Raw genomic sequence first — 12,541 nt, forward strand, 5'->3', positions numbered from 1 at the left:
GCCGCTTGCCCGAGGCACTGGCGCGGCCGCCCGAGGCACTGGCGCGGCCGCCCGAGGCCAGCATCGCCCTGTTCTGTCTCTGCCTCTTCCCTTCCTGCCTTCCTCGTCGCCCAGCCAATCTCTGCCCTGTGTCGCCTTTGATTTTGCAAACGAATGTCAAACAAATCGAAGCTCAAGGGAGTGATAGATGCCGTCACCTCACCTCGCCGCGTCATAACCGGGGACAAGGACCTGGAGAAGTCGCACCTTGGCCAGGAGACTCTTCTTCATGAGAGCCGGCAGCACCTGCTCGGTTGTGTCTCTCCACTGCTCGTACTTCATGTCCTCGTAGCCCTTCATCATCCTGCCCACTTCCAAGTACTTCTGTTTCACCTATCGAAAAATTCGAGACATTGTCATTTCGTCTTTGGAAACAAAATTTCTCTCTTTCTCTCCTGCAGATGCCTAAAATATTTACTCTCTGGACCTTTAAGAAAAAGTTTGTCAGCCCCAGTGTTACAACTGACAAAAACCCATGGGTGGGCAGGGGGAGCATGGTCAGAAAGACGGTGGCCAGCCCATAGAGATTCTGAAGGTCAAGTTCAGGGTGAAGCCACCTGCCTGATGCTCGGAAGGTGTCGTAGGTCTGGAGACGCCATAAAGAACGGCTGCCAAAGGCCGCCTTAAATCTCAGCCCTGAATCAGGGACCCCAGGAGAGAACTAAGATGCAGGCGCGGACCCGAACGTGAGCCGCCCCCCACGCTGGCAACGCCGCGTCACCTGCGGAACACGACAGGGGACAGGTGCAGCAAGGGACCGTACCTCTGCTCCTCGCTCGCTGTCCAGGATCTCCTCGACCTCTTGAAACCTGAGGATGGTGTGCTTGATCCGGAAGAAGAGCGAGCGCTCCCAGTGGACCGCGCCCGCCACGGGGGGCTGGCTCTTGCACAGCGGCGGGTTGTCGAGGTTCTGAACAAAGATTTTGTGGACGATGTCGATCTGAAAAAGCGCCAGGTGTGTCCCGTGAGCAGGGACCGTCCCCGCGTGAGCCGGCAAAGGTTTAACTTGAGATCGGTGCCTTTAAACACGTGAACGTCGGCATGCCAAAAAGTAGTCTAAGGTACCGAGCAGTGATCTTTAACTACTTTCTTATGATACGCTACTTTTTCTCATAGTCTCCAGTCATTTTTTCCTACGGTTTATGCAATGCTCCAAATCGTCTTATAGTTAGACTGTGTATGTTCACTGGACTGACTCATTAGAAATGATGAAATCTGTTCTAGACATGACCAGTGGCCGGGCCTGAAGTATATGTGCGTGCGTGTGCGTGTGCGTGTGTGTGCGTGTGCGTGTGTGCCCCTGAAAATGTTTTATAATCATTTATTATATAATATTCTCTAGATTGTGGTAAAATATACATAACACAAAATTCGCCGCCTTACCCGTTTCCTCGTGCAGTGAGCTCGGTGGCACTCAGCACGCCACATCGTGCCACCACCACCACCGTCTCCAGAACGTTCTCAGCCTTCCAGACGGAAACTCAGTCTCCGTTAAACACTAACTCCCCATTGATTTCCTCTCCTTCCAGCCCCTGCTTCGCCTCTGTGAATCTGACCCCCTGGGGATCTCATCTAGTGGAACCAAACAGTATTTGTCCTTTTGTGACCGGCTTTTTTCCCGTAACATGATGTCCTCTAGCTTCACCCACGTTGTAGCCTGTGTAAGAATTTCCTTCATTTTTAAGGCTACAGAACATTCCATTTTATGAACGGATGAGATTTTTTTTTTTTATCCATTCATCTGTCGATGGGCACTTGGGTTGTTTCTACCTTTTGGCTACAGTGAATGATGCTGTGTGAACATGGGTGTGCAGACATCACTTCAAGACTTCAAGACTCTGCTTGCCCTTCTTTTGGACACATGCCCAGAGCAAACTGCTGGACCGTGTGGGCTGGTCCTGCGTCGTAAAAGAAGCATTTCCACACTCGCATCTGGGCAATGAGGAGGAAGGACGATGGCCCTCCAATCGTGGTCCTGATCCCCAGAGCCTGTGAATACGCTCTGTCACTTGACCAAGGGAATGAAGGTCGCCAATCAGCTGACCTTAAAATAGGGAGACTGTCCTGCGTTATCTGGGCGGCCACAAGGGTCCTTAAAACAGGAAGAGGGAGGCAGAAGAGAGGGTCGGAGTGGTCGGTGTGGGACTGGCCACGGCTGGCTTTGAAGATGGAAGGGGCCACGAATCCCCTTCCAGGGGATTGACAGGGAAATGACTTCTCCCAAGAGACTCCAGAAAGGAACACAGCCCAGCCGACACCTGGGTTCTAACCCAGTGAGACTCGGGCCGACTTCAGACCTTCGGAACTGAATATAAGACAACAGTGTGTTTCTCAGGTCACTAAATTTGTAGTAATTTGTTGCAGCAGCCACAGAAAATGGATACATTAGGAGACCACTTCATCCCTTTATCTTACACTCCCTTATGTCGATCGATCTAACGACTTCACACATTCTCACTTACCTTCTGAGTAAGATGATACGCATTTTTTTTTTTTGTCTGCTTCTCCCACTAGAGACTGAGTTTTGAAGCCTGAATCTGCGTTTTGTTCATCTCTCTCTTTGCCTAATGCCATACTTGGAATACGCAAGCACCAGCTACATTTTTCTGAATTAATATAAAAGTACAGACATGACCTTCACACCTGGTTGGCTGTGACTGCTACTGTCACTGCGGTGACCCTACTAACTCCCACAGGGCCCCTCACGAAGTGAGGTGCATAACGCTGTGCTTGATAGATTCCTACTGAATGTCTCCAATAAATAAACAAACCCACTTTGTTCTGGTTACCTGTGTTACGTGACATATTTATTTGGGAAAACGCGACGATTTCCCTGAATTTAGATGGGAAAGACAGAAAATAGTGTGATTCAATTGTTCACATTTTACCAAGTATATTGTTACTGCTAGAGCAGCTATAGATTTTTCAATTACCTCTTTACAATACTGTGCAAGAATGTCATTGAATTTCATCATCATTTGTCGATTAATAGCCTCCCGTGAACGAATATGCTTAAATTTTAAAAGCATGTCAAAGGCTGCTTCGGCCGACCGGAGAGTCTTAAAAGATTCGTCGATAAAATTTTTTGCTTCTTTCTCAATAATCTGCCAAAAAAAAAAAAAAGTCAAGAAACATCCCCAGCTCTGTATCATCCTGAAAAAAAAAAAAAAGGCAAGAAATGAGCAAAAAGCAAATCAGTGCCTTGAGAAGGATTTCTATCGTGTTTTGGTAAAAGCTGGTGATCGGTTAAAAAAAAGGCAGGTTGGAAAAAATAAAACTTAAATTTAAAAATGTCAGATTGGCTGCTTTGGTTTTCTGCTCTCTCCCCTCAACCAGTTCAAAATGACAGAAAGGGAATTTTTCCAAGTATCAGCTCATAGAGACGAAGAAGGGGGAGACTACACGCAGCAGAAGAGATGGCTCAAGAATTTTTAGAAGGAGAGAAACTGCCTTTACAGAAGGCCGACAGTTACAACCTAATCGTGGCAATAGGGGTACCTGTCTGCTCCCCACAGAGACGTCTGAGAGGCTGAGCATTTGGGGGCACCAGGAAGGGGAGGGGCAAACAGTGTCTCCCTTCCCTACTCCGCACAGCCAGGCCAATATACCCGCCCCCATGTCCCCATCCTCACCCCACTGTTTAAAAAGCGTGGAAGGTTAGTTCTAGAAAAATTAAATCCTAATGATATCAGACTTCTCATAATACCGGAAGTGAGACATCCGTGAAGACCGCCTTCAGATTTCTGAAGAAAAGTTCTTTGCAATCTTGAATTCCGTACCTGTCGTTTCAGAATTCGCACACACGCGAGACTCAGAAGATGCACGTCCCGCGGAAGCTTTCTTAGGAAGCTACGTAAAAACGTGCTCCAGCAAAACGAAGGCGGAAACAGGGAAGGAGGAAGATGAGAAATCTAGAACACGGGGTGCGACTCGGGTGCGAGAAGGCAGGAAGCCCCGGGGCGGCGGCCTGGTGACCGGCCTGGAGAGCCGCCTGCACTGGGACGGGAGGCCGGTCTGAGCACGTGGAAGCCGCCATCGCTAGGTGTGTAGCTGCAATGGCAGAGCCGCTGGGGAAAAAGCCATCGTGCCCAGGTGCGTGACCAGGCCCGTGGGGGTGAAGGGCGGCGCCGAGGCCCAGGGAAAACGCGGTGTCGCGCCAGACAGGACGTGTGGGGACGGCGGGCTTCCGGGCTGGGCAGCGAACGGCAGTCGCACAGGCACAGTGAGAGACGCCGACCATGCGCCCAATCGAAAGGTGGGACAGAAGCGTGAGCGAGGGACGGAACGGCACGGCGGAGCCGGAGGCGGGCCGCCCAGGGCGCGTCTACGCGCAACAAAGTTAAGCGAAGCCTGAGGCTGGCTGAAGGTGCTAGATCAGGACATAAACCGCGCTGGGATGTTCTTCGGTGGATACGAAGGTCAGTGACAAAAGCGGCATCTAAAATTATGGAGAATGACAGCGAGAAGGGGAGGGAGAGGGACGGGGCTCGGGGTCACTTTCTCTAACTGTTATGAGCCTTTTCACAGGCGAAGCGGCTTTGACGAAAAGTTCAATTTAAAAATTAATACTACTCGACATTAATTGGAAGCTGAGAATAAACCAAATACAACATGAAAATGTTTACAGAACTGCCTGGGGCTGCCCATCAAAAAGATGCTCTGGGTTATAAAACGGGGCGAAAACGTGGGCGTGACAGGCCACTCTACCACACTCGGCGGAGTGAGTCACCTGAGTCACCGTCTCAGCTTCGGCCTCTCTTTGACAGGCTCTGCCTCCCCCACGCCTCGGGCCACAATGTCCTATGTCACCTCCCGCCTCCTGTCATTCCCCAGCCCACATCGGCCTAGGCTGTGGCCAGAGAAACCGTCCTCAGGTAGAACCCAGATCACGTCCCTCCCTTGGTCAATGACCTTCAGGGGTTCCCTGCCGCTTACTAAATCGAGCGCCCCTAGTCCGCTCCGATCGGACACCCAGCCCTTCTCTGCAGAAAGGCGGCCGCGTCTAGCTTGATTTAAACCTATTCCTCCTGGGGAGGAGGAGTGGGCACAAAGACTGCAGAGGGTTCGTCTTTACCTTATACTGCTCTGTACTATTTCCTTTTTTTAACCAAAAAAAAAACAAACAAAAAAAAACTTTTTGTGATTTAAAAAAAATAAATGCTAAGCATAAGTGAAGTGCCTGTCAGACCTAACGTGGGGAAACGTGGCGTCCAGGTCCGAGATCAGACTGACGGAGGTGGTACTTGCCAGAACTTCGATCCTGAAGTCATCGATCACGTATTTCCAGTACTGGGAGGACTTGATGTTGAAGGGGTCGAAGGTCAGGTTTTCCATGGGGGTGACCAGGCTGTCCACTCTGCACAGGACGTCGTCGATGCGCTTGGGGTCCCCCGTCACCGCCTTCAGCTCTGGACCGAATATGTTATAGAACTCCTCCATCACCTGTCCAGTCAAGCGAAACGGGAGCGGGTCACCCGCGGTTGCCTCGCGGGCGTTCTCGCTGCGAACGGGTTTGCTCGTCTAGATGCGCCTGAGGACGAGAACCGTGTCACGCCGGCGCCCTCCCTCGGGTCCGAGCCCTTCGGCGCCCTGCCCACTGCACGGGGGATGAGACCCAGACGCCCTGACACGGCCGACGGGGTTCGCGAGCCCCCCTTCCCCCCACGCCCCCCGTCCCCGTACTGCTCTCCCCTGCGTAGCCGCTCGGCCCCCTTTCAGCTCCGCGTCCCCTTCTGTCCCACGACCTTTGCCCTTGCTGTTCGAAGTGCCTGGCTAGCACCACTCAGCATTAAATGCCACTTCACCACAGCCAAGCCCTTAAAACAGGTCGGGCCCCGACACACACGTGCAGAGTCCCTGTCATGGCACTTAGCTGCAGCCACGCGTTTGTGTTTCTCCTACGAGACTCTAAGCCCCGTGAGACCACAGGCCAGGACACGCTGGCCAGGGCCAGCATGCCACCGGAGCAAGCTCACGGGCCCAGCGAGGCCCTGAGCTCGGGTTAAGGCTCTCGTCTTAAATGAATAATCTTATCTTTGAACTTGCGGCTTCACACATGAAGTCCGAGGGGACAACGGTGTGCGCATGTGAGCAGAGGGGTGAGCAGGAGGCGTCCCGTGTGTCCCCTGCCGTCCCGTGCGTCCCGTCCACATGCAGCGAGAGGTGCCCCGCAAGCAAAGGACCCCGGCAGCCCCAGTGCGTGCGGAGCTCGGGCACACTCAAAGCCAGGACGGCTGGGCGTGTTGCATCTGTGACGCGTGGGCAGCTCGGAGAGGCCACGCTTGCCTCAAACGCGGAAGGAAGGCTCTAAGAAAGTTCTAAGAAACACGCCTGACCAAGGAACACGAGGCCGCGTAGCTCCTGACTCCCGTCACTTCCCCGCGTCGGCCAGCCGCTCACGCTGAAGATGACGACACAGGAGCCACAGAGACAGGAGAACACATCACGCCTTTACCCCCGGTCCCTCCTCACGCGTCAGAAAGCCGTAGGCAGAGGACGCCGGAGCAACGCGCACTCTTCTGGTGACGATGAAAGACACGTGCACGTGCGCGCCACAAAGCACGAGCTGCGTCGCTGCAGTGACTGTGCCCATGACTGACATGGCTCTGTGTCTGCATTTGAACCTGACACTGCACGATGCAAAGACCAACAGTAAATTCATGCTAATAAATCAAACATTTAACTTGTCTTTACTGTCCTTACTTCCCTAACCAACAAAAAAACGAGAGCCGTGCCGAGGCGAGACAGGACGGTAGGAAGGAACGCTTGTTATGTTTTCATGCATACAACGGCCTTTCTTCCCTGCCCTGAACGAGGAGCCCTTGGCCCTGCGGGGACGTAGCGGGCCCGGTCCTTGCTCCTCGTCCTTTCTCTGGCAGCGAGCGCAGTGCCTGGCACATTGTGAGTTCTCGATAAATGTGTGGGATGAATGAATGAAGGGACCTTCGTGAGGCCAGGCCCGGCTAAGTCATCCGGTCAGCCGCTCGGCCCTTTGTACATTTATTCGAAGGAGAGCGGGGGTCAGAGGGACAGGGGAGGCGCTGGCACGTGGGCCGCAGTTGAAACGCTGGGCCGGGATGACTCGGCTTCAGGTGAATGAAGAGAGAAGGTCCCAGACCGCCTCCGAGGAATTCCGACGCTAACGGAGGGATGGAGGAGGAGGAGGATTTTGCCAGAGGTCAAAGGGAAACCACAAGCAGGAGGCGGGGAGAAGGGGACGTCGCAGGGGACAAAGAAACGCACGAAGGTCCCATGTGCTCCGGCTGTGCCGGAACATTCTACGCGCTCGCCCAGCTGTTTCTCCCCCCAGCCCCTCTCTGCCTGTCGGCTCCTACCTGGCAGGGAGCGGGCCACCGCAGGAGAACCGGCACGAGCGGCGTGGGCCCCGTGCGCTCGGACACCAGCCCGCGTACCCTCCGAACGTTTTTCCACTTGTCGTTTGCTGAGAATAACTGAGCAATGATTCCATTCCACCTTTTAACTCGGAAGAAGACAGCTTGGTGTGGAGTACTTGGCTGTGCCGTATTTCGATGGTCTGAGCTGTCACTGCTGCCTGCAGCTGCAGCAGCGAATGGCACAGGCCTGGGTGACCGCCACCAAGGCCGGGCCACACAGGAGGAACTCGCCGTCCCCCACCAGAACCGCTGCCCGCAGGCTCGACCTGCCGGGTCTCCCACCGGCCAAGGCTTTAATCCAGGCCGCGTGGGCCACGGGAATTCTCTGGAATTCTTGGGAATTCTCGCCCGGAGACTAAAGGGGCTCCTGGCATGGCTTCTTTTTGGACACGGCATGAACCAGAACGCACAGCGAGGACTGTGTTTCTGAAGACGCGCTGCTTTAAAAGGAGTTCGGTGAGCGGCAGCGGGGAGGAGGGGGAGGCCGATGGGCCTCGTGTTCTGGAGTGGGGGCCGGACGGGAGGCTCCCCACACCACTCCCCTTTGGCAGAGCTCCCACTGGCCCCCCGAAGTCCTGCGACCGCGCACCTCATCAGCTGTGAGTTCACAGGCAAAGCAATTTCTCGGATAACTGGATATGAGTGTGGAAAGCAAGCCAAGCTGCTTCCCAGCTCGACCCACCACACGAGCACCCGAGGCCAGGCGCTCGGCCGCCGTACCTGCAGAATGTCGTAGAGATCCTGGCAGATGGTGGCCATGTAATCCGTCCTCTCGAACAGCCGTTTCCGGTCAAACTCCCACCGGGCTTCTCTCCCCGAAGCCTCTATCTTGGCCCTGGTGTCGAAGTAGGCCTTCTTCCACATGCAGAGGGTGTCCCTGGCCTCCGAGGTTTTGTGTTGTGCGCTCGCTCGGTTTTCTCTGTGAGGCAAAGAGGCCGGGTGATGGACAGGCTAGGAGGCAGCTCTGCGGTGGGCCTGAGCCGCGGGCCCCTGGGGAGCGGGTTTCCGAGGGGGGCATTATTAAGGAGAAACACGATTGCAGGGCCATGTCCCGAAAAGCCTGCCGGGCGAGCCGCCGCTCTGTCACGTTTGCAAGGGCGCAGCGCAAATCCCAAGCCGCGGCCCAGGCCGACCTTCACGGCAGCTGCCCAGCCAGTGTGCAGAGCGGTGGCTCGCCCCGTGAGCTGTCTGCGTGAGCTGGACACGGGGCAGGTGGCCTTGGGGCCCAGGCCAGAAGTCAGCACGGTGGGGGCGGCAACACCAGAGAGAAACGGTAATACCGAGATTCTGGCACCCGTGTCACCTTTATAGATGAGTTTTTTTTAAGAAAGGGAAAAAAGAAAGATCTGTGTCTCCTTCAACATTTGATCCCTAGAAGAGGTCTGGGGTCCAGGGCTGGGGACCCTCTGACCCTGTGCCTCGGCCTCTCCGAGGATAACTAAGGGGGAAGGTCCTGGCTAAAATAAAATGACTTATATAGTCACAGAAGGGGGTATCATCTGGCCATGGACAGGAACGAAGCGCCGACACGGGCTACGACGTGGACGAGCCTCGGGAATGCGACGCTGAGGGACAGGCCGGACGCAAAGGGCCGCACAGCGTGCGATCCCATCCGAACGGGCAAACCCAGGGAGACAGAGGTCGGATGCACGGTAGCCCAGGATGAGGGGGGCAGGCAGGGAGGGGGCGACGGCCAGCGGGCCCGAGGTTCCCACCACCGATCAGGGGGATTCCCGCACCGCTGTGCGAACACGCCGAAAGCCCCCGGACCGCGCATTGTGAATGCGCGAGCTGTGTTCCCCACAAAGCCGTCTATGACCGTGGGTCACGAGCGGTGCCGTCACTTCTCACTTGAACAGAGTCCGCAGGTTCACCACGCGGCAGACCCTCTCGGCGATCTCCCAGGCCACCCGCTCCATGAGCGGGACCATCCTCTCGTCCTTGTTGTAGTGGCGGGAGATGATCCACACCATCCTCAGCGCGCTCATCATGGCCGGGATGGTCTCCAAGACGACGTGGAAGCTGGACCCGTGCGTTATGTTCTAACCGGAGAGAGAGAGCCGGGTGAGCAACCTTGGCCTTGGGGGTCAAGGAGCTTAATAAAGCAATAGGGCAGAGTAAGTTTCACTCTTCCTAATTCCAAAAGAAAAAAAAAAGTACTTATGGTAGGAGAAAGCGTTTGACAAGCGAAAGTTTGAAATAGGTCTGTATACACTGCCATGGAAAAAGAGATCTGTAGGAAAAGGAAATGAAGCAATTTGCATAAGTGTATATCAAGTATGTGTGTGCACATTTCACATGCACATATAAGTATACTATGTTTAGTGGCAAGAGCAACACCAAACAAATCGAGCCCGCCGCTCTAGAGGTGACCTGAGCCAGTGCGTCCCCGGCCCGAAGTGTAATGATTTTAAAAGCATGCAGAACTTTTTAAAAATATACTTATTGTAATGTATGATAAAAAAAAAGTATATAACTAGTATTTCAAACCCATGGCAGCATAGGTATTATTGCTTAAGATGAGACTAACTTACACACACACACACACAAATACACGAACACACAAATACATATGAATAAACTTAAAGTCAACTTAGGGAAAAGTAAGGTTTGGGTGCACGAAGGGATGGCAGAAACTGCAGAAGCGGTGCGTGGCCGTGGACGCGTGGCTCTGCCTCATCCACGACCACGCTGTGCAGGGAAGACAAACAGACCGGAAGAAAACGATGGTGTCACAAACGTCCGCTCAGCGGCCGATTCCACTCAGACCTCCAGCCCTCGGACGTGGTCAGCTGTCGTCCCACTCACACAGTGCTGCTTGTGTGTGCGCGTGTGTGCACGTGCATGTGCGTGTACACTTGTACCATGTGTGCAGCTGTCGTACGCATGTCAGTTCCTTCCCTGAGTCTCCTCTTGACGCGCTGAGTCCTTTGCACGCATAAGCACATTTGAAAATCCCAGCAACCCCATGGAGTAAGTTTTCTCCTTGTCCCCATTTTCCAGAGAAGGAAACAGGCTGAGAGGCTGCATGCGCAGATCTGGGGTACCCCGGGGCCTGGGCCTATGCTACACAGTGCTCGCCCCACACATATCGTCCCCTCAGCCGCACAAACAGCACTTTCATTGGCCTCATTCTTGGAACAAGAAAAATGATTCTTGGCCTTAGAATATTGTACCTGTGCATGATAAATTCCAAGGGGAAAGGAATCCCTGGCACAGGTCATCAGTTTGGCTCAAATAAACTCTTAACGATCAAAGGAAATTAGGTCGGCGTGAGACCTCGTAACCGAGGCGACGCCTCGAGCGTGGCACACCCGGCCTACCTTGAAGTGACGCTCCACCGTGGAGAGGAAGCGCACGTTGTCTGAAGCCTCCATGTGCAGCTTGAATAACTCGGTCAGGACCGGCTGCAGGTTGGCCACAAGCATAGAATCGGCTTCCTTGATCACATCCAAGACTTTTCTGACTATTGGAAGCTTCGTTTGCTCGTGGAGTGCACTCAGGGTTGCGTTTCTCTCCCGCCAGAATTCGATTTCGGCCAGAGGACCGTTACCCTGAGGGGTGAGGTGAACACACGAACAACTGTCATCATTCGTGGACGGGACACTTGTGGCTGTCTCTCCAGCATCCGTTCCTCTCTTCCCAAATGCCCCAGATAAGGGCCAGGCTGTACCAGGACCTCGTGGGGTGGACACTTGACCCAGGACGGTCTAACTGGAGTGAACCTCAGGACCCCGGTGGGGCGTGCCACACAAAGACACTTCGTCTTTCTCTGGACAGTGTGGGGGTGTGGGACCAGACACTGCTACAAGTTGCTGCCGTGAAGGTGACCAGCCTGAGGAAGAAGGCCTCACAGAGAGGAGGATGGGACTGAGAGTCACAGAGAAACACAGCCAGAGTCTTGATCAAACCATACCTGAAACCAGCCCTGCCTCTGGGCTCCTCAGTTACGTGAGCCAACCAGTTCTCTTTCTTATTTAAGCCAGCTGAGCTGGGCTTCCTGTTTTTGGCAGCCCGAGCATCCCGACTGATACACGGTATCATCTTTATCAAGATAATACTGGCAGCGCCCTAATGGCAGAAAGCCCAGGAATGGTATCTTGGGGATGTTCACTTTGATCTCTGAAGGAGGTCACAAGACAGTAAGAAAAGAGGCTAGACCGACTGCACAGAGCCCAGGCTCCTGGCTCCCTCTCAGGGAGGAGAGCGTGAGCTGCATCGAACCTTCGAGAGCATGAACGAGCTACCTGAGGCGTCTTCTTCAGCTGGCTCTCGATAGCTGCGGATATCTGATCCAACCAGTTTATCACGCATTGCTCCAAGATGTCCATGGTCTCCGGGTCGGCTGCGAGGTAAGACACCTCGCCCTCTACACTGATACTTGGCATTTCTAGCTTGATCTCACCTAGTAGAATAAAAATGGTCCGTCGACCACCGGTGTGGGAGAAAAGGGTTAGAGATAATAACATTCCAGCTAATCAGCTGGCTCTTCTCTCCATACGCCATGGTGATAAGGTCTGAGACGTCCGTCTCCCAATCGTCTGCATGTCATTCTCATTCGAATGGAGCAAACACATTTTAGAGAATTAGATAATTCCAGCATTAAGCTCGATCAAAATGCTTTAGTTATTTAAGATCGTCCTGAATGTACCACCTAGCGAAGATGTTCATTTAAAAATCGAACGGCCAATCAGAGCTCGACAGACGTTTGAGAAAACCTCCATCATGAAACACAATCCGAGATAAATCAGAAACGACGACCTCAGAGGCCACTGAGATAAGGTCAAAAAATACTTTAAGTAAGTCCCAACTCTTGTCTCGGAGATTTGAGATGATCTGACAGCCATCAAACAAGAAAAGGATACAGTGAAAAGGGTACAAATCAGAATAAGAGATGTTAAAATTAAAATGTGATAGTTGATATAAAACATTCCAAGAGGGGAAGATAAAAATTGAGAGACTCTTCAGGAAAGTAGAATACAAAGACAAAGAGATGAAAAATACGAGAAAAAAGATAAATGACAGAATCAGCAGCGTTCATCCAACAGGAATTTCAGGAAAAGAACAGAGAGAAACAGTGAAGGAATTTACCAAGAAAACCTTTCAGA

General features: G+C 53.2%; 1 protein-coding gene across 1 annotated transcript in view; it reads right to left on the reverse strand.

The window, feature by feature from the left end:
* DNAH10 (dynein axonemal heavy chain 10) overlaps nt 1–12,541 on the reverse strand; it is a 97,865-nt gene extending 85,324 nt beyond the window's left edge. Inside the window, exons 1-8 of the mRNA XM_039879264.1 lie at nt 11,681–12,541; nt 10,757–10,987; nt 9,285–9,475; nt 8,154–8,352; nt 5,287–5,481; nt 2,973–3,143; nt 803–979; nt 247–372 (exon numbers count right to left, since the gene is read on the reverse strand). Of these exons, the coding sequence (XP_039735198.1) occupies nt 247–372; nt 803–979; nt 2,973–3,143; nt 5,287–5,481; nt 8,154–8,352; nt 9,285–9,475; nt 10,757–10,987; nt 11,681–11,902 (1,512 nt within the window). The 5' untranslated portion in view covers nt 11,903–12,541. The remainder of the gene's footprint in view (nt 1–246; nt 373–802; nt 980–2,972; nt 3,144–5,286; nt 5,482–8,153; nt 8,353–9,284; nt 9,476–10,756; nt 10,988–11,680) is intronic.

Source organism: Pteropus medius, unplaced genomic scaffold, assembly GCF_902729225.1.
Source record: "Pteropus medius unplaced genomic scaffold, Ma_sr-lr_union100, whole genome shotgun sequence".
Lineage (NCBI taxonomy): Eukaryota > Metazoa > Chordata > Mammalia > Chiroptera > Pteropodidae > Pteropus > Pteropus medius.